This window comes from Scleropages formosus, chromosome 20 (genome assembly GCF_900964775.1).
Source record: "Scleropages formosus chromosome 20, fSclFor1.1, whole genome shotgun sequence".
NCBI lineage: Eukaryota > Metazoa > Chordata > Actinopteri > Osteoglossiformes > Osteoglossidae > Scleropages > Scleropages formosus.
This window is the reverse complement of record NC_041825.1, coordinates 12,351,115-12,373,485: the sequence shown is the minus strand read 5'-3', so window position 1 is coordinate 12,373,485 and position 22,371 is coordinate 12,351,115. Positions and strand designations below refer to the sequence as shown.

Sequence of the window (22,371 nt, the reverse complement as noted above, 5' to 3'; positions counted from 1 at the left end):
GAACATAAGGTGTGTGGGCCGATAACACTACACGGAGCTCACTGGAAGGTGCTTTGGAGAAAAGAGTCTGCTAAATAAATGTAAACTGATGAACATGTTTATTAGATTAACAACTGGGAATGAAGCAAAGCTTGTGGAGATTACTGAGAACCAAGTGCAATTTTTTTTTTTTTTAAAAAAAAAAAAAGAATTTTAAGTCTCCAATTATTATATCTGAGGTTCACACAAAATCTAACAAGCCAATAAATCAAGAGATGGCTGTATTTTTACAGATTGACTTAGTGGTAGAAAATACTTTGAATTTACACACAGACCTAGTGTTGTGTTCATAACTTGAAAAGCCAGTGTATTGTAATTAGATTTATTACACAGAAAATGAATAAGATCTTATCCAGTATAAAAGTTCAGGGTTTTACATTTTAGAATATTTGACCTGATAGTATGAAGATATGATTTAACTAGAAAAGCCCACATTGCTATAGGCTCTGCAAAGAAATTCCCAAAGACAGTAAAGAGCAGAAAACCACCACTGTCAAGTCCATTGCAAAACTGAAGATTCCCCATGCATGACAAGATCTACAAGTGCTGAAGAGCATAGATAGCACACACATGCACACAAATTTGTACTGAAGCACAAAGCAACAAGCAGTGAAGCAGACAGATGTTTTAAACATTAACTATGGCCATCTGTTTAAGAAGTGGCGCGTGCGCGCGCGCACACACACACACACACACACACACACACACACACACACACACACACACACACACACGAAATGGTCAGTTAAAGGAACACCCAATTTAATTAGGTTATTTGATTTCAGTCATGCAAATTTCAGGCTGATCAGGGTGCTTGTCTGGCCCTGAACTGTGTGCTGCAATGTGCAAACATAAACCAGAGTTCAAAATGGGGTGAATTTAGTATGTAGACTTTAACTTTTCATATGCAAAATTATTTTCTTTTAGACCAATATGATCTCAGTGTCACTGATGTAGAGGGAAGACTGTATTCCTTACCATTTTTTCCCCCCCATTCTCAGCACTAAATAATGCATGCCCACCTGCCAAAGGCCATTTCACAAAGTGTCCTTCGCCAATACAGACACTGCAAAACTGAGTAATACTAACTTCAAAACTAAAAACAGCTGACAGAATTACAGATTAAAAGAATAAAACATTTATATTTTAGTTAAGAGGTAAGTTAAAGATAGTGTGGTATAAAAGCATAACTAGTGAAACAAACATGCAACCATAAGCTGATTCAACATGAGTGACTATGCAACACAATATGTGAAAATGTCAAAAAGACCAAGTGAGCCAAAGTAGTAGAGCCAAAAAAAAAAAAAAAAAAAACCCAAAACACACATTGCACATTTATGAACAAGTTGTGCTTGAAGGATGAGTTTTTGCAACAGACCACAGAGAGGTTAACAGTGGACCATTTAAACTAAAGCATGTAACAGCAGGAAACAAAAGCCTAAACTAGAGTTCAGTAGAGCTACATGGAAAAAGCAGCTGCTGCAAATGCAAATATCAATTTGTTACAAACCTTCCACTTAGCAAGATCCTCAACCTGTGAAGGTATTATGACACAAAAGCTATTAGTTCACACATTCTAATAAACACATTAGAAGTTATGTGCAGTAAAAAGTGACAAAAACTGAAACCATGTTAATGTGTCAGATAACAGCACAGTAAGAAAGATGTTTAGTCAAACTGTTATTAGAGCATAAATCTAAACAAAGCACACTGACCATTTGACCATCTTGTATGTAGTAAACATTTAAGAAGTTTCATACTCTACACCTTTGGTTTGAGAAGAAAAAAAAAAAAAAGTTTTTTTTTTTTTTTTTTAGTAGGTGTCTGAAAGAGGACTGGGTCTCACAGATGCTTATGTGAAAGATGTTTTTCTTAACTCTAGAAAAGCCAGGCGAGACATCTTACCATAGTTGTTTTTAGAGGCTGCACCACTGTTGCCATTGGAAGCATCAAGACCAGGTGAGGGAGGCTGCGGTGGAGGGGGCACACTGGGGCGGTTCCTAGGCCTGGGCACGGGCCGTGGACGGGGGAGAGAGCCAGAGTAGAAGGGAGAGGCAGTCGGGGTGTGGAAGCTGTCACTAAAAGGAGTGGAAGGCGGAGGCGTGTCTGGAGGGGTGGGAGTGCTGGGGGGACTGTGCTCAGTGCCATACTCTGCTGCTGTCCGCATAGGGATTTTGGGCTGGGATGGAGGTGTGGCTTGTGTTGGGGGCTGGGGGGGTGGGTGGTTTGGGGCCTGAAATGGTGGCTGGTTGCTGGAAAGCCTGCGAGGCATTGCTGATGGCTGAGGTGTGCTTGGACTGGGATTCGGGGCAGCTGGGGAGGGACTGGAGAGGGGTTTGGGTGCTGTGATGGGAGCTGGGGATGTTCCTGAGGATGACTGGTTTTGGACACTTGAGGGAGCTGAAGAAGGACCAGCTGGTTTTGGCGGGGCAGGTGCAGGCTTCTTTGTACCTACATGAAACCAAACACAATGTGGAAGAGATATTCAGGTATGAACAAGCTTAAAACTTTTATACATTTCAAAACTCACAGATGCATGTCACTTTATTCAAATTGTTCTAAAAAACAATTGTGTGTGATTTGGGAAGTGAAAGTCAGCATTTCCAACCTCTACGCATCATGTGAGGACTTGGACCCGTGGAGCCAGCCTGTGGGGTCCCCACATTCAGCTGTCCGTGACCACCAGCTGAGGCAAGGGCAGCCGATGGCACGCCTGATGCGCCATTCTTCTGAGGTGCGTGCGTGAAAGCTGGTTCACGGCTCAGTTTGGAGGAGCTGGGGACACAGAACATAAAAACATTTCAGTGAGAATATAGAATCAAGTAAAACTAAGTCAATTAAGTTTGGGTACAGACATTACAATGTGGAAAAATACATGCATTCATTGAAGTGGTTTTGTTTTAATTTGGCATCATTAATATGTCAGCAGACTCAGTTTAGAAGGGAAATTTGAAACAGAAGAGATGGAGATATTTCCTGCAGAAGAGGTTGAAAGTACTTCAATTTGTAGACAAAGGATTATTTCAAATGTTAAAATCATCTGTACTGTACAAGAGATGTTTGCATTAAATGTAAAACTATACATTAAGAATCATATTGCTGCAATCGGAAACAAAACGAATCCTTAAGGCAACAAAAACAGCACAGACTCTGCATGCACATGCAGTGCTTCCAACGTCTTAAGTCCCCACATACGAAATATGAAACGGCACAGAAATGCAAGCAGGATGCCAGCAAGACAATGAGGGTTCATGCTACAGGGCTGGCGCCAACACTTGTAATGATAAAAATCAGCAGAGATCAAGGAGGCTGACAATTCTCTAGTGGCTTAGTCTGGCCAACTGACTGCAGAAGGGCCACATGAGAACGGATGAGCATGCTGGAATTGTTCGGGTCAAACTGCTTAGAACCAGCACCACATCTCAGGCAGGGTGCAGGGGGAAAATAAGAAGGTTGTGTTCTGACCAAGCTGTAAAAAGCCACACAGCTATAGTGTGCTCCAACTGTAGTTCTGCTCATCACATATATGAGCTTTCCTCATTCTCCCTGCCATGCCTGTTTACTCAAGTTGATCTTGGCAGATCACAAAAGTAGTATTTCCAATTTCAAGAAGCCTTTATAAAAAGCTTTGGCAACAAGTAGCTCTTGTTGGTTGTAAACTCTTGCACAAACAGTGGACAATAATGTTACCTTAATAAAAAAAAAAAAAAACTGGTGGCATCATTAGTAGCGTAAATGGAAATTAGTTTTGGAAAAGCTAAGTAATTTGGCATCATTTGTATCATGCTGCGAACGCATTACTGCAAGAAACATGGTTTCGCTGCTTCAGTCCTTACCCGTTGTCATCAGTGCTCAGGACTAATGGCTGCTGGGCTGGGACCACTGCGGCCACACCCTGCGCCAAGCTCGTCTGGCCAGGCTCTGAGCCCACTGGCTGAACTTGCAGCTCGACAGCAGGCTGCATCAGCACAGCCCCCCCAGTCTCAATGGGGGGCAAGGGGGGCTGGAACGCGGGGGAAACGTGCTGTTTTCTATTAAGACTGCTCACTCTACGTGGGTTGTGGTCCGATAATTTGTTAGTGGGGCTAAAGAGAAATGAGACGAAGACACACCAGTGCCGGGATGAAAACATGAGGCACCCCAGGTCCCCAGAACAGAAAGAAAAAGAATGTTACTCCATGCCAGGGGTGGGGAACTACAGCCCCTGCCAGTTGGACTGCCTACAAATTTTCTGAACAACTTTTCAGTCACTAGTTTATTTACAGCTAAAACAGATGAAATCACATGACAGACTGAAATTAAGATGGGGGGTGAAAGGACCACCTGCATACACACTTTCTCAAGGGCTGGAGTTCCCCACAACACACCAGCACGTATGAGGAATCAGAAATCTGAAAATGTTTTTGGGCACACTGACTTACTACTTAAAGGACAATTAACAGTGACACTAGTACTGACTTTTGTTTCTATACTTTGAACAGAAGAACTCACATTGATTATCATGATCAAAAACATGATACTTGAATGTTTTTATTAAAAGGCACTATAAAAGCCATTTTAAAGCATTCAAACATACAGCTCTACAGCAAGCACAAAAACAGCAAGCAAGAATAAACAGTTCCTAGTCTCCAAAAGCCTATATGAAGTTTAAACCACAAGACCCTTGGTTGCAAAACCAAACTGCTTTATCCTTCAATGGTTCAAAAATTAAAGGCTAGAAAAGCTTTTGATAGGAACAGTTAGGAAATTATCCTGCTGATGTTGGCATTGTTCATGTTGCTAAGGAACAAAAATACTTAACATTATGATATTGAAATAAGTGAGGTCATTTTATAGATTAACTGTCAAACATTCATACATTTTGGGGAGAAGAAAATCTAGAATTAAGATGTACTGGTTTAATAATTAGTAGACTGGCCCAATTTTAAGGCTGCATTCATGTCTTGTTTGATAAAGAATATGCCAGAAAAAAATCCTAATTAAATTGTGGCTAGATTCAATAGGCAATGTGGACATTGGAAATGAGATAAAACTGCTTTAAATGAATAATGCCAACATTCAGGTGCAGTCTGTTAGAATGACACTACAGAGAAATAAACATAAAAATAAAAAAAAAATAAAAAAAAAGGTGGAAAGCGAACACTTGTCACAAAGGCAAAATTCAGAAAAATCCCTTTAGCAACAGAAACCAGTGGTACAATTTCAGGTTTGTACAGTACCAACCAATATGAACAAGTTAGTAAGCTTAATTTATCTTTAATACAAGTTAATAAGTATATTGTAAGTGTATATTTCATAATTGTACAAATATGCAAGAAAAAAAAAAAAGACAAAAAGCACTCTCAGTTACTAGGAGGGCCTTGAAGCACCGTTTGCTGAACTACAATGGACTCCTCAGCTACAACATACAAAGCGGACACCACTGTGGATCTGGAATCTTGTCTGCTGAGAGCCCTGTGGTGAGATGGATACCTGTCTCTGCGGGTATTGTCAGCCTCCGGGCCACCTGTGCTGCCTGGCCGCTTCCGCTCTGTAGCGCCCGACCCAGAGTCAGATTCAGGCATGGTCACGTGGTTTGTGTTGTTCGCGGGAGGCGTGGGCATAGCAAACATGCCTGATACATTGAACTCCACATCTACCAGATGAAGCATAATCATAACAAGACCATTACAGTTCTGCTAGCCATCACTACCACCACAGTTAAAAGAAGAAACTTTCGTGGCAATCTTCAACATCTCCAGGATTTTCCCCATGGGGTATCACCACACTGTCTTGGTAAACAAGAACAACCTGTTGCTTTCAAATAAACTACAATATTTCCAAAGAACTATGGTTAGCGGTAAAGGAAAAGGCCATACCGTCTGGGAAGAACCAATCTGCATGCTGGATGATTGGTTCAATTATGGTCACCACATGAACAGAAGTCGCAGCAGCCATCTCTGCCAGGCTCCTTAAAGGAAAAAAGGTAAATGTCCCAAAAGTCACATTGCCTGAAGACAGGAAAGAGTGAATAAAGCTTAAAATGTGAAACATTTCACAAGGTAAAGCAAGAAAGGTAAAGGACCACAAGACAGCTTTAAAAAGCAAAGAAGTGACTCAAGACTGATCAAATTAGCTTCACACACTAATCACTTTCAAGTGGTTTTTTTTTTTTTTTTGTCATTCCTCTATATAGCTTGCATACAGTGGAACAAAATATCATTTCTCTGGGGACCATGGTGCAAGGTCTCTTTCCTCAGAGAACCTCAGTCTGATGGATCAGCACAACAAAGGGGCAAATACTCATATACACACTGTCTGAAACCGCTTGTCCCAAGTAGGGTCGCGACAAACCAGAGCCGAATCCGGTAACACAGGGAGCAAGGCCGAAGGGGGAGGGGACACACCGAGAACAGGATGCCAGTCCATTGCAAGACACCCCAAGCAGGACCTCGAACCCCAGACTTGCCAGAGAGAAGGACCTGGCCAAACCTGCTGTGCACCACGCCCCCCCATTAGCAAATACTAAGGTTGCATTTTGCTAAACATTTACAGAATTTGGCCAAAGTTTTTTGCCAAACGTAATCCTCAACGAAAAACAAAAACCAAGACCGAAATAAAAGCAACAGTATATAACCATAGAAATGACCAGATATATACTGCATGTTAGAGCTAGAAGCTTATAGATGAAATTTTCCAGTTAACCATCCAAGAATCATTGACCAACCAATACAGAAATTCAAAAATTGCAGCAATTTACAAGGAAATTCATAACAGAATAAATAAAATCTTTAATACATTTACTCATTTAGCAGACAGACACTTTTCTCCAAGGTGACATACAAATTTGTGTAAATAATGCATTTCACCAACAAATGGGGGGAGGGAAGAGAGAAGAGAGATAGATAGATAGATATACACACACACACACACACACACACACACACACCTGGCTCTCAAAGCACAGACACTGTTTAACCAGCAAATATTACATGAGTAGCTGCATATGATATTAAATTTAGTTTATAAAAAGATAAACAACTTACCCCTCTGTTTTAGCCCAGAGCAGATTAGGGCCCAAGACAATTGCTATGTTGCTGGGAGTCATCTTGTTGACCTCACTCTCCAGAACCAGCTTAGCCAAGAACTTTACCAGATACCTAAAACATACAATTTCAGTGACAATGCAAAAAGTATCTGTCAAAGAAGTCTTTACTTAGCAAAATATTTCATCATCCACCAAAAATGGTCAGAATGGTCACCTGAAATTGGCTTTATGATTCTTTGGTAATTTGTCACATGTCATCCACAAGTGCTGCAGCCTTTTGTCAGGGTCAGACATGCTGCACATACGAAAAGACAAACACACTTAGCCACAGCACTTATTCCCCAACACTTAAAGGAGCTAGCAGATTGCACACAAGTTTTTCCTGTGTCAATGTCTAAAACACCAATAAATGTGACAAAATCTGGATAATTTTATGGAGCTAAAGTCCTGTTGGAGAATGGGACAACCATCTTACTTGGATGCCATTATCCATTCATCATACAGCTGGAAGGTCATCAGAGGCTCAGGCAGCTCCCTCAGGTAGGATTTGAGGGCACCTGACCAGAAAATGGAACAATTAAATATTCCCTGTATTACACCCATACTGACATACTTTATTGGGGGGGGGGGGGGAGTTTTGCATCTGTTGTATAATACATCTAATATTAGCTGGCAAATCGCCACTGGATGCCACTGAGAAGAGTGGATTTTCAGACATAAAACCCAAGTAATATTTGTGAAGCTTTCAAAACATCAAGAACAGTAATAAGGCAATACTAGCAAAGCCTTGGGAACATACTGTCTACATAGTGCCACAAGTTTACATCAGTGCACTTAGAGTAAATGAACATTAGCAAAAGAAAGATAAATGTTGGGACTTCAAAACATCTGCTAAAAATAATAAATTAGCAGTATAAACTAATGCTCGTTAACTTCTTCATCCTGAAAGCATATAAACTGTTCCTTGCCTATGGAGATAAGCAGTAGCTAAATCTTTATTGATCACCAACACTGGGGAACACTAGACAAGCTGTAAACACTATGGAATCACACTGAATGAAATTGATCTACACTCCCAAACTCAAGCAGTATAGTTCACTGACACTTACTGGCTGGATACACAAACAAGTCACATTTTCTCCTCAAAATAAAATTATATGAGCAAATGCAAACCAAAGTTTGAAAATCTGTAACATGAAGAGCCAGTCCACAAAAATACTTATCTTGCTTTCATAAGTTTTAAAAACACACACTGGACTGTGCCTAAATAAAAAGGTACTCTAGCAAATATTATACAGGTTGTACTTTGCTGTTTTTAGGCAATTTGTAGAATTGTTGGAGAATAAAGAAGTTGTACCAGCAACAGCATGCGGGTCAGAGTAGAACTCCTCTAGCTGAGAAGTTGAACAGTCTAGGGCTGCCTTCAGTTTCTTCAGTTTGGAAGCCCCTGCAGCAATCCGAAATAGACCCTGACCAAACAGGACATTGGCTCATGAGAATGACACACCAGGGAGGGGAAACTCAAATGTTCATACAAAAACCCACAGCAACATCACATCATTTCAACCACGTTAAAGCCAAAAGGGGGAAAAACAAGATCAACGGGATGAAAAAGACCCCAAAAAACATTAGCACCACAGATTGTCTATGCTGGTGCTGAAACAGACAGACATGTCTAGTTTCAGTGGTATTAATAGAAGGACAATATGGGTAGTGTTCATTTCTCACCTTGCCTATAATTGACCATAAGGGAAGTGATACAGGGGGGATGGGGGGTTCAGGCAAGAGCCACATCATACCAGGCTTTTTGGGTAATTGTTTCAGGCAGAGAACATTCCACTTTGGATGGTAAAACAAACACACACACACACACGTATTATAAAGCAGGAACTTCCTTAATTTTTGGCTGTATTCATATTTGCATTACAACTTACAATAATCAAGAATTGGACAACCCAGTTCATAAGGTGTACAAGCCTTGTGTTGCTTGTAAGAGTGAAGTCCCTCTACTTGTTCAATAATGAAATTCATGTTAATAGTACATATGCTCCCTCAAATTTCAGCCTGTCTGATAGCTCTTTATGGGAGCTATCTGCTCCAAAAGGCAAAGCCTCCACTGGGTAGTCCTACCTCCTCCTTCATGCCTGTCTCCAGCAGCATCATTACACAGGCCTCAATGGGGAGCGCAATCTCTCGGCCGCTGCGTTTCAGGTGCTCATCCAGGGCTGTCCCAAAAGCAGGCTTTTCAGTCCATGAGTCTGCAGGCAGGCATGAACACATACAATGAGAATGGGGATCAAAATGAGAAATTTTGTATGCACAGTGGTGTCTAGAATGACATTTTGCTAAGATAAATGTGGTGGTGCATAAATTTCAATGATTTCATAAAAACACAAGGCAGCAGGAAAACTTATTTACTATAGTTTCTGCACAGTACCACACTTAACAGAAAGCCACATACCCTTACAAAGGTTGGAATCCTACAACAATAATCTCCCACAGCTATTAATGAACTTATCGATAGACAGAACATTGCAAGTCTTCAAAAAGAGTGTGCAGTTAAATATTAATTATGCAATCATTCATCTAAAATATAGTGAGGCATTCTATGTACTCATGACCACACACACACACACACACACACGCCACTTGTCCCGAGCGGGGTCGCGGTGAGCCAGAGACTAATCTGGCAACACAGTGCCTAAGGCTGGAGAGGCACACCCAGGACAGGATGCCAGTCCATCACAAAGCACCGCAAGCGGGACTTGAACCCCAGACCCACCAGAGAGCAGGACCCGGCCAAACCCACCGCGTACCCCTTACTCACGACTGTGTACAATATATCTTTTCATGCCAAATAAATGACAAAGGACTGCCAGGACACACATGCATATGCTACAGTAACCATTTATTATGGAAATTTTAGCAAACATGGTGGACTAGTCCATATCATCTTTGCAACACAATAAAATGCATATTATGTAACTTCTTGCTGCAGAAAAAAACCATTTCAGAATTTGTCTTGTGATGCAAAGATACTGACAGCAGTTTCCTCTTATTTCAGTTTAAAGATAAATTAAGATTGTTATGAAGAAATGGTTAACTGCATACGGTCTCAGGAAGAAAATTACTAAGCAACTGATTTGATACCTCTCTAGCAGTATAAATGGATTAAAATGCTATCCTAATAAAAATACTTTAAAAATAAGCTTGCCTTTAAATGGAAAAATTAATCAAAATGAGCAGCAGCAGCAGGAGCAATGTTAAATTCTTTATAAAGACAGATGTAATGCAACAAGAGCCATGTTAAATTGATATCACACAATGATGACAATTCTCTACCAATGGGAAGAAAAACAGGAGAAAAGGATGAGAAGGGAAGCCATGAAAGACACTAGTGACTCAGGAACGCAAGCCCATCCCACAAACCATACCTTGTTGTGCTCGGATAGTGGGCAAGACGCTCTCCAGGACTGACAGGGATTTTCTATGGTAATCAGCTTGTGCTTCTAACAACTGAAGAGAAACCAGATTATGCACAGAAAGAAAGAAAAAAAAAAAAAAAAAAAAAAAAAATTATATATATCATTTGGTAAAGGAACTTAAGTGAACAAGACTGAAATAATTAAAAAGCTCAATAACTTGTGACTTCATTGCTGGATCCAACTAAATATCTGCTACAGTAATTTCAAAAAACCTGAGTAAATGGACAGAAATACTAAGTACTAAAACTACATTCATGTTTACTTGTAAAGCTGAATGTTTGAACAGAGTGGCTACAATATTAAACAAAAAAATTGCAGGTAAGAATTCTGGCTTTGAACTAAAGAGTTACATAGAAAATTAAAACGCACTGCACAAAGGAGGACATTTTACTCACTGTAACATAACAACACGCATGGTCTCCTTCTCTGGAGAAGAAACTGTACAGGTCCGCAGCCAGCTGGTCCTGGAAAGATAACACACGTGTATGACTGGGCAAAAACATGACCACTTTTCTTCAGATGTACATGTATGCAATGTCATGATGATTAGAACATAATACACTGCTTTATTTACAAAAAGCCCCAAATGAAAGAGCATTTCAGTATTTGAACTGAATGTTATTTTTCCTTTATGCTCAGTCCATGTGGTGCTATAGAAGAACTTTATAAATGCAGCATCATAAAAGAATTCGTTCATATGAATTTCAGTTAATGTGAATTTTTAAAGCTACTGAAAACGTTACATCACAATATTCACAGTTGTAAACATTTATGTCTAAATTTCAACAATAACGTTGCTCTGCAATTGGCCACATTTCCTTGAAAACAACTGATCTTTCATAAATTAGTTAAATCCTGCTGCAGCCTGGCAGCAGGAACAGAAAGCGCTTTGTAAGAAATACACAGCTCCTCAGATCCTCATTCAAAGTAAACACACACTAGAGCAGCTTCTCTGCAGACCAGCAGCTGCAGGCACACAGCGCTCCAGTGCATCACAGAGGCTTGGCTTGCATTTTTATGGTGATAAATTTGTACTCTGGCACCAAGGTGAGAAAAGCTCACCATGTCTTGTATGTAGCATCTGGAATTCTAACATGATGCAGATAAACTCCCCCCCCCGAATATAAGACTAGAGATAAGATCCTTGATTTTCATACATACACACACAAAAAAAAAAAAAAAAAAAAAAAAAAAAAAAAAAAAAAAAAAAAAAACACCAAAACAAAAATACTAAGTGTTATGCATCTCTTCCAAGCTGAAATTGCCAACCATCATCATCCATCCAGTTAGTTTTAGTAACTATTCATCCTGATCAGGGTCATGATGGTCCAGAGCCTATCCCACAATCACTGGGTGCAAAGCTGAGAGGGGTATACCCTGGATGGGACATCAGTCCATCACAGGCTATCCACACACAGTCACTCACTCACCCATTCACACATTATAGGCAAGTTAGTGTTGCCGAATCACTTTAACTGCATGCCACTGGATGATAATCCATGCAGACAGGGAAGAACATGCAAATTCTAAACAGACTGAGCCAAACCCATATCCAGAAGTTCAAGCGCAGTGAGGCAGTAACGCTACTTGACCCAGCATCATGTTAAATAGAAACATTTATTAGTTTGACATGTGAAGAAAGGTTATAAAATAAAACAAGTAGTACCTTGCAAAGCTCCACTTTATTCAGGGCTTCATCCACCTCTTCTTTGAGGGAGTCAGCCTTGGCCGTCAGTGCTTGGGTGTTTGTTCCTGAGATTATTGACTTGGTTGCCTGCAACCATCTAGAAAATAAAACAGCCCCTGAATCAGAAATGAACAAAAGAACACACCTCAAACATCTGAGATGGGGGGAAAACTCGGATTTAGAACCCTCCTTTGCTGTGACATTTTCCTGGGTAAATGACAAACTTTACCTAGCTTTAGCTGAATCATAGTCCAGCACAAGTTTGGCCAGCTGTTTTCTATGTTTCAGTATGTTAGGAATTTCCACCTAGAAGGCAGAGGGCAGTAGTTCAGATCAGCACAAACTGTACAACATAAAAGCACAATGTCAGTTAGCATGAAATACAGCGACATAACACAGGGACATGAGATTCGACATCACTGTTGTAACTAACAGTCTCATGTTTTCAGTGGTGCTCATTCTGCTGGCCAAATGTATGTGTAAGTATATAGAATTTAAAGAAGTACACACCAACAGTGAGGAAACACATGGGGGGGAAATTGTTAAAGGTCTAGGTCTGTCCTGACCTCTGCCAGCTGGTTGAGGGGGTCCAGTACTTCTTTCTCAATGTGAACCTCATGTTGCGTCAATTCCATCGCCAGCCTGCTTTCTGCCTCTCCACACACCTCCATCATCTTACTGCCAACAGAGGTGAGCACTGGTTACCTCCCCCCCTCCCAACTGTCACTGCTTCAAGAAGACAGCCATTAATGCATTTGTTATGAGTTCTAGTTATAAAGGGAGGGTATTTCTCTTGGATTATACAGCTAAAAGACTGACATCTTAAGGTAGTTTCAAATTTGCATCACCATATACCTTTTGTTTTTACATCAGCCTGTCACTTATGACTTCTGTGACCCATTTTGTTTTACTTTTAACATCACCAGTGTATTCATATTTATTAATTTATCTCAAATTTGGGATTTGAAGAATAAAAAGAAAACCCCACACACTTAACTACCTACAGCTGGGTAGTTTTACTGGAGCACTGCAGGATATGTACCTTAACCAAGGGTATTGCAGCAGAAGCTTAACCACAATGCGTTACTGTTCCAAAAAAAAATTGTTCTACTCATATTGTACCTCTCAATGTTTAATTTTGTTTTCTACAGCCTTCCCTCATAATTCCCTCAAAATCTGTTAAGATGAATCATAAAAAATTCTTCATTAGTATTAATTTTAAAATGGCAGAAAACATTTCTGATTCACAAAATATTCTCAGTTTTTCAAACATGAGAAATTCCTGTCTTATGTTTTAAACACCAAGACAATCTAATTTAAAATTCAGTCTAAAGTATCAGGACGGCTTTGGACACCTTAAATCCAGGCTTAAGACCAACGTGTTCAAAACTGTACACAAAGATCTACATGCTCCTTTCTCAGACATCACTTATTCTATTTTTTGGGGCTGTAGGTTCAAAGCTTTGAAGAGTTTAAATGTTCCCCTCGTGTTTGCACAGAAGCCCTCCCACAGTCAAAGACATGCTTTAGATAAACTGGTGACTCTGTACTGGTCAAAGTATGTATCGGAGCAAATTAGTACACTCACACATATGATAGGTGTACTCTGATTTCTTGAATAGTCTCTGGTTCACCATAACTTTGTATTACACAAGTGCTTAATAATGGAGGGATTCTACTCTTTTAAATGGTAATATTTACTATAAATTTCTTTGCTTTGAAGTTATAACCTATATACTGTGCATTTATCGGTAGTACTTTAAGAATCTGCTTTTCAATTTGCTATATATAGATTGTTGTTATTAAAACAATACTTAAGGGAATTTTTGGAATTACTGTAATGGCTTCTAACTCCACTATGATTATAATTATCAGTTTGGGGCAAATAAAATTTTGTTGTAACATTACTACTTTTCAAGACAATTCTAAGCATTCAATTTCAAGTTTTAAACTGATAAGGCTCTCTTTTGCCTTTTCAATTTTTTTTTTTTTTTTTTTAAAGACAGATGGCATACCAAATCAAATTGCAAGTTTTTTTTTTGCTTTAGAGTTTTGTTATTATAATCATTTCAAACTATGATAAAAAGTCGTCATTTTTACTTGCAAGTGCGTATACGGCTATGAGGGAAGAAAAATGTAGGCAAGCCCACACTATACACGACTGGGGAAACTGCATTCTTTGGGTGGTGCTTGATGTACACAAGGATTGTATGTTGAGCTGGAACTTCTCATAGATGTAAGTTATACCTTAAAATTTGTATAAGCTGTAAGTTTACATGTTCTCATTGAAGCAAGTTCTCACGATGAATTCATTATTCAAGGGGAACCTTTACTTTATGTGGTTTAATAAAACTGGACAAAAACCACCACCAGAATTTCAGTAAAATATGAAGGTGAAACATGTGCAGAGAATCAAGTTTTTTTTAAAAAAAAAAAAAGTTACCATTTTGCTTTTCTTATAGATTCCATTCTCTGTGTATGAATGGTATTATGAGTGGTACCCACACCAAAGCATGTCAGATGACGTGTCCTTAGCAGTCACTTGTACAAAAGCACAGTCTTGATGATGGAACCTATTGACTCACCCAATCAGAGACTCCTCCCCAAGCTGACCGCCTCCATCCTGCATGGTCTGTGATAGTGCTGTCAGTGGCAGCTTTTTCTGTTGTCACAAACAGGTGATAAGCATTATGACACAGTTAGCCCTGCTTTGCAGAGACACAGACTGGAGAATTAAACCCTCTACACCCTCACTCATTAGTAACCATCTACTGCATGTTTCAGAGTAAGGAATCACCCATATGACCTTTTTTTTTTTTGCTTGACAACATTAATAAAACTAGGACTGGGAGATGGAAAAACTGCTTACATGTCTTTTTTCTGCATCTGTGCCAACCTGCCCCTGAAGACAAGCGACCATCCTCTTGTGCGTGTTGTGGGAAACAACTCGCACGGTCTCTAAGCGCCGCTCAATCTGCATAAATGGACCAAAGTGATAGAATTAGCAGATGTGTAGAACACCATGCAACGAAATGACCATCCCACAAGAAATCCGTCATAAGTCCAAAACAATGTCACACAAGCCAATGAGCTATAAACTGGTAAACAAGTGCATACAAATTTTATAAAAAGAAGCAGAGTTTAGTTGACAGTAAACTTAGATATACCTAGAATCCACTGTGATTAGGTCTATGGCTATCATTTGTTACTGTGGAAAGTGCTGCTTCTCCCTCTGTAGCAAGGCTGCATACATTGCTTTTGGTGGCAGTGCAAGAGCAAATTCCATTGATGAGAAAAATACTACCGAAAAATTTTTAGAAAAGTTTTCATTAATGAAAAAGACCATTTGCAAAACAGAACAAGCAAGCCTTGAGTTCTAGGTTTTACCAATTTAAGTTGAAACAGGGTTTAAATCCTGGCATAGTAAGTACAACCATATTCACAGTTATTCAGACACTTTTCTCCAAAGCAACATACATCTCATGAAAATATAATGCGTGCATTACACTAGCAGAAAGACAGCTATAGACATGTGATTCTAAAGTACAGACTATTTCCAGAGATCTGTTTTAAATAATCAGTAATCATCCATTTTAGAATGCATAATTTTGTCCTTTTTTTTTTCCCCCCCCCCTTTAAAACCAGTATCAGAGTAAATTGTCCAAAGTGAAGTTGGGGAGGGATGAAATACCATGCTAACATGCTACTAGACTAGCAAATGTTTGTCATAAGATTAAATAACTTAAACCAGAACTCTCATTTACTTGTGCTTTTTAGTTGTTAGATGGACATAACAGTTTTGGTAGACTGCAATCCCTGGAAAAACTATTTACCAGAAAAACAAACATCTGAGGTGGGGGGAAAAAGTGAAAACAGATTTCACCGAAGCAGAGCCCATGATAGGGGAGAACAGAACTGATGGAAAATTTTTTTTTAAAAAACACAGCTGCGCGAGTCAAAAATTCCACATGCTGGAAGAGGCGATAACAGTTTGCACACCCCACCCGACCCAAACGTACTTCCTGTTGGGGTCTCCAATCATTGCACACTGGCCTGGGAATGCCGTGCCACACCTGGCACAGGATCATATTCTGTTGAGAGGAATCCAGACCAAAACGAGAGCAGTCTCACTGTGCTGGAGTTTGAGTTTACCGTCTGCTTCCCCTTTCCACCGGGTGCGGAACACAGGCGCTAAACAGAGGGCCAGTTGCGTTCTCACTCCCTGACCCCCCTAACTCTGCAGGAAGGAAACTGTATCTGAAGCCATGTAGTCTATCATCTCTGCAGCCTCAGGTGTCACTTCTCAAGTGCACTGAGTAACAGTACTTCACAATGTACCAGCATGGGAAGCAGACACACTGAGGCAAAAGCCCAGTCGCTGAGGATATGACAATGTTTGGAACCTTTTAGACGAGGGAACTCCTCCAAAACAAACAAACCCCTGATGGAACGAGGGTCAGAGGGTTTGTTTTATGTACAAGGATTACTGACAAAATTCCACGCCTAGTGAAAATGTACATATGAAAACTACAAAAAGATACAAGGAGACAAGTAACAGGAAAGAAAAAGAAAAAAAACCTATTCGCCTAGTTCACCAGAACAATGAAAAAAAGAATAGCCAACCAATTTTAAAAAACACCTCACTAACCATTCTCTAACAAATCTAATGTGAAAACTACAACAAATTCCACCTACTCTGATAATATGGCAGTGCAGCAAGTAGCATTGCCACCTCTCAGTTCCCAAGCTGCCCAGGTATAAATTCAAATTCAGCTTGGAAACCTGCATGGGTTTCCTCTAGGTGCTACAAGTTTCTCTCCTAGTCTGAAGGCATTTTTCAGGTGAATGGTTACTCTGAATTGTTTGTCGTGTGTATGCGCGCGCATGTGCACCCTGTGATTGGCTAGCATTCCATCCAAAGTGTATCCTACTTCTGCACCATGCTTCTGGGACCACTCTGGACCTTAACTTGGACAAGCAGTTTTTAACTTGGACAAGGATTGTGGGTATGTACTGGGATTCAGAAAGCTTGTAAACATTAATCCCCTCCTTGGACTGAAAACATTTTCTTGCCTGCACATCTTAATAAAGAGTTTCAAAATGCAAGGTTAACATTTTTACATTAAACAAATTTAAGGAAGTCTCCCCCTGCAATAAACTACAGTATATGGCATATGCAGACTTGGAATATTAAGAGACTTCATTTTCCATGGAGCCTGATAGAAAATGGCTCTGCAGAATCTTACCAGTTAACATACTCTCAGTTTAAAAAACAAGCTTTACCAAGGTAAGATGTAATTAATGTTTTCTCCAAAGTTGGTTACAATAAAAAATGACCCTGCTGTATAAATATGGGTAAATCATTTTATCAGTTCATTTTCTATACCTCGCTCCAGGGTACTACAACAGAAGTGGAATTTGGTCCTTCAAGTGCCAGGTAACACCTCTAACCACTATACAACTTGCTACACCTGCTACAGTTCAAATATAAATTGTGTGCACCCATCAGTTGCGTTTAGCTCTTACATTTATTACTGCACAGTTTCTAATGAGCAATAAAGCCAGCCAATATAGTGTGGCTGTACATACTATTTATAAAATAAAAAATAAAAAAAAAATTTCCCCACTCGCCCCCCTTTTTTTGCGGGCAGTTTTACTCCTTCAAGCTCGGGTCCTCTACCAGAGGCCTGGGAGCTTGAGGGTTCTGCGCAGTATCTTAGCTGTTCCTAGGACCGCGCTCTTCTGGACAGAGATCTCGGAGATATATATACACACACACACACACACACACACACACACACACACACACACACACACACTGTCAGAACCGCTTGTCCCATACGCGGTTGCGGGGAGCAGGAGCTGAACCTGGCAACACAGGGCGTAAAGCTGAAGGGGGAGGGGACACTCCTAGGACGGGATGCCAGTCCGTCGCAAGGCACCCCAAGCGTGACTTGAACCCCGGACCCAGCGGAGAGCAGGACCCAGTCCAACCCACTGTGCCACCGCGCCCCCCGTTCATTTATTTATTTATTCACACACACACACACACACACACACACACAAAATGCTAAACCAAGTTTCCACTTCAAATTGGAGTTCATGAGATAAAAATGTGCTAGCTTCAGAACTACACAAAAACACTACACTTGGTGGTGTTACAAATGAATACTGAATGGCCTGGGGAATGGGCTGGTATGTAGCCATCATAAACATACTGTATTTGGTGCCAAGAATTCAGATGGCCCATTTAAAAACTGACATAAAAGACTAATTGATTGTCACAGTGCTGCATGTGGCAAGTAAGCACGGACTGTACGCTTCCTGGGGGTGGGTGGTGTGACCAACATTACATGTTGTTAGACAATCATCTCAAAAACAAAAGCACAACAGCAATGAGAGTAAAATACAACAGGATATTGTATTTTAATCTTCATTTGTAAAAGCAACCAACAGAAACTTACCTACAAGTATGGAGAAAAACAAAACCAACTTTGGACTTTGTTCATTATAATAAAAAAAAAAAAAAAATTTTTTTTTTTTTTTTATTACAGGACCAGCCTTCAGTAGATTAACTGACAAGGCCCAATGTTTTTTTTTTTTTTTTTTCCCCCCCTCCTCAAAATCCCTCTATAAGAACGCTTATTTTTTAAATAGAGAAAGGTATGATTATTCTGATTGTGAAGGCAATTGCACTCCCCACTTAACAGCTCAGGTATGTGACAAATAAAAAGGGTGAAGAATGTCTGAGTTGACCATGTTTTAGTATTAAGGTATGGGACAACTGTTGGGATGAACTATTTTCCTTGTTGTAACAGAATGTAAAGAAAAATTGCCTACCGTCCTTAACCCCAACAGACTGGCCAAAAGCCCACTGCAGAGATCAGCAATGCAGCTCAATACAGCTGTCTTTTCATGCACTCAGTCATCACAACATTTACACACTAGTGACTTACAGTATACAGTTGAATTTGCTGGAAGAAGAATTCATGCTAAAAGCCTACAAAATGTGACCATGAAAGAAAGTCACCTTTGCAAGTTACTGTAACACCTTTTAAGTACAGCCTTTAATGATGATGCATTTAATTTCATGCATTTCAAATGTCAGATTAGTAACCAGATATAGCCAAATATTAATCTCATTAACATGAGACCTGTCAGGCACCACCCTCTTGAAGTCACTGGATTTTGTGAAGAAGCACAGGCAACAATGAAAGTTTAGGAAAAAGGTAGAATTGTCACCTGCAGAAGGTCATCAGTGAGGACTTCTGTCTTTTCAGCCCTGAGAAAGAAGGGGGGAAAAAAATTTAATTAACACTACAAAAGTTAAAGCCAATTTTGTTAAATGCTTATTTTGCATATATATATAGCCTATGTATTCTATTTATAAATAAACACACACACACACACACACACACACACACACACACACACACACACACTTTCAGAACCGCTTGTCCCATACGGGGTCGCGGGGAACCAGAGCCTACCCGGCAACACAGGGCGTAAGGCCGGAGGGGGAGGGGACACACCCAGGACGGGACGCCAGTCCGTCGCAAGGCACCCCAAGCGGGACTCGAACCCCAGACCCACCGGAGAGCAGGACAGTGGTCCAACCCACTGCACCACCGCACCCTCTTTTTATATAAATAATATATATGAGAAAGTAAGACAAAAATTCTTAAATGTTCTGTATACTGAAAGGTAAAATATAAACTCGGCACAACTGTTCACATTTAGACACACAGGACTTCGTCAGAAACAAAATCTTACTCCAGAAATTATAGTCAAACATTCTTCCAGCTTTGACCTCTGCGACAGTTTCATTTATGAACTATTTCAAGCAACTCAGTTTCCTGCATACAACTTCCCCAGTGAAAAATCTCTTACAGTATACAATACAAATTCTGTATTTAATAGTACTGGCCACTAACAGTGGCAATTTACTACTCATGACCTTTTTGTGTGGCAATACACACACACACACTTTCTGAACTGCTTGTCCCATACGGGGTCGTCGCGGGGAGCCGAGCCTGGCAATATTAAATGTGAATTTGTTCTACTTCAAATATTTTCTTCAACTATATTGATAAAACACAATATATCTGATAACCAATGGAAATAATTTAAAGATGATGCTGTTGAAAAGGGTCTACAGTAAAACTGTTATACTGGAAACCATTTTATTTCAGATAGCCATTAAGATGTGTTACACTGGCAAGTTATGAGGAAACTGGGAATTTGAGCGATGGGTGTCTTTACGAAAGAAGCAGTGACCAGTTCTTCAGTGTTTATGTATGTTTTATCCTTACTACATTAAAGCAATGGTATATCTCAACCTCAATCTACTGATGTAAAAGAAGCCACAGCCTTCCACTAAGTGTGTCCTATGATATGGTGCAAGTACCACCTCAGAAACTTCTGTAGTTTACAGCTCAAAAAGAATCTGAAATTGCTGTGCTCCTGCCAGAACTGCAGAAGCACCATGAGTGGATATTTAGATTTGGTTCAAACTGAACAAAATTTGTGCAGAACAAAGACTTTGAATAGACTGCAAGTTTAACCAAAAGACAACCTATGTAAGGATTTTTATTTAATTTTTTTTTTTTTTTAAAAAACTTGCATGGAACCAACAAATAGCACATGGGGCTAAATGCAACATACTAAAATGTATGCAAAGTGTGTGAAGCACCACCGAGATATCACTAGCATGTTAAATATGTAAATCATGTCACAGTGCTATAACCATCATGACTGAGTGTATGAGCAGGTTACACTTAAGGTTGAGTATGATACCTGCTTAAACAAGGCCTGATATTTGACACTTGGTGACAAAGACTGCAGAAAGCACTCATGTGTCATGTCTCAGATGATGGAACGAGTCATGCAGAAAGAAGACAACCTTAGGTCAGCAGAGGGAATAAAAATGCACAGTACAAAACAAAGAAAATTCTAGAAATATTACTGTGGTTGCTTGCTGACCTAAACTTTCAGCTGATAAACTTTTAAGGATTTAGTACATGGTTTTTCAGAAAGAGATGGATGGCATACCAAATCAAACTGCAATCCGAACTATTTTCTGATGTACCAACAGATGACTGCAGATAAGCATTGCCTGAAGTTCAAATGAATGAAGATGATTGAAAAAAGGAAACAAAGTGATCACACGGTAGATGATCCTGCACTTTCTTCAGCTACCAGTTTTAAGCCTTTCAGTGAAGTGCTGCTATAAAAGTTGATTGTCATGTATTCATATTGACAATCACCCACACAGTTTCCTTTGTGCCGAATCCCATCCATTGTGTCCACTTTAGTTACTGCACCTGGGCCTTCCAATAGGCAAAACCCCTCGCAAATTCCTCTCACCCTGTTGTTCTTCATGACCGTGCATTACACAAGCTTTTGGTGTTCGACAAGAACGTGTCCACATTTTGTATTCCCTCAATCTGTGAAAGCATTTTAAAGTCATACAATATTACATGACTGATTCAAAAAGTTTGCATTTGCAAGTATAATTTGTTCCTCTTCTTTGACTTGCTGTTTAATGAAAATGTTCACAATTCAAATGTACAATAGTACTTTGCCTTTTGCCATAGAACAAAGACTCAAAAACCTCCCTTTCAGGAAGCAAAGTTCTTCTCATTTCTGATAAGCTACACCTTTCACCTACCAAGCATGACTGCATATTGGGAATGAACATCCACACCAGTACTTTTCATATTATCTTATGGCACTGGTCACTATAGATCATCTTTTGACTTTGATGTTAAGGGGGGGGGAATCAATGCAGCATGTTCCACCCTTTTCTGTGCTGAGTGGAAAGAATAAGCCTAGTCAAATCACCAGGATATACTGTCCTTATTCCATAAACAGGTTTCTAATTTGCCTTTGAACCTTCAGTGAGGGCAAGAAGAGCCAAGACCACTGAGCTTGGAAGCACCCATGGCAACAGTGGTTTTCCCATTTTTATACCTTTTGAATTTTGTAGCTTCACACTGCAATTATCTCTTCAGTTAACAAAATTCACTAATAGCTAACCTCAGTGAAACCCCCTTTTTCTTCCCTGCTACATCTGTGTACCAAGTCAAGGTTTTAAGAAAACCAGTCACCTTTGTAATAAAGGGATAAGTGCA

General features: G+C 39.9%; 1 protein-coding gene across 3 annotated transcripts in view; it reads right to left on the bottom strand.

The window, feature by feature from the left end:
• The window catches only part of arhgap17a (Rho GTPase activating protein 17a), a 34,415-nt gene that overhangs the window by 926 nt on the left and 11,118 nt on the right, over window positions 1-22,371 (bottom strand). Inside the window, exons 2-20 of one of the 3 annotated variants that reach the window (XM_029246837.1) lie at window positions 19,481-19,520; window positions 15,108-15,212; window positions 14,824-14,900; window positions 12,805-12,916; window positions 12,468-12,544; window positions 12,218-12,335; window positions 10,947-11,015; window positions 10,501-10,582; window positions 9,197-9,324; window positions 8,424-8,535; window positions 7,542-7,623; window positions 7,281-7,361; window positions 7,065-7,178; window positions 5,898-5,989; window positions 5,512-5,674; window positions 3,876-4,124; window positions 2,648-2,814; window positions 1,945-2,490; window positions 1,550-1,573 (exon numbers count right to left, since the gene is read on the bottom strand). In XM_029246837.1, the coding sequence (XP_029102670.1) occupies window positions 1,569-1,573; window positions 1,945-2,490; window positions 2,648-2,814; window positions 3,876-4,124; window positions 5,512-5,674; window positions 5,898-5,989; window positions 7,065-7,178; window positions 7,281-7,361; window positions 7,542-7,623; window positions 8,424-8,535; window positions 9,197-9,324; window positions 10,501-10,582; window positions 10,947-11,015; window positions 12,218-12,335; window positions 12,468-12,544; window positions 12,805-12,916; window positions 14,824-14,900; window positions 15,108-15,212; window positions 19,481-19,520 (2,419 nt within the window). In that variant the 3' untranslated portion in view covers window positions 1,550-1,568. The remainder of the gene's footprint in view (window positions 1-1,549; window positions 1,574-1,944; window positions 2,491-2,647; window positions 2,815-3,875; window positions 4,125-5,511; window positions 5,675-5,897; window positions 5,990-7,064; window positions 7,179-7,280; window positions 7,362-7,541; window positions 7,624-8,423; window positions 8,536-9,196; window positions 9,325-10,500; window positions 10,583-10,946; window positions 11,016-12,217; window positions 12,336-12,467; window positions 12,545-12,804; window positions 12,917-14,823; window positions 14,901-15,107; window positions 15,213-19,480; window positions 19,521-22,371) is intronic. The other 2 variants (XM_018762124.2, XM_029246838.1) reach the window with 2 other exon arrangements.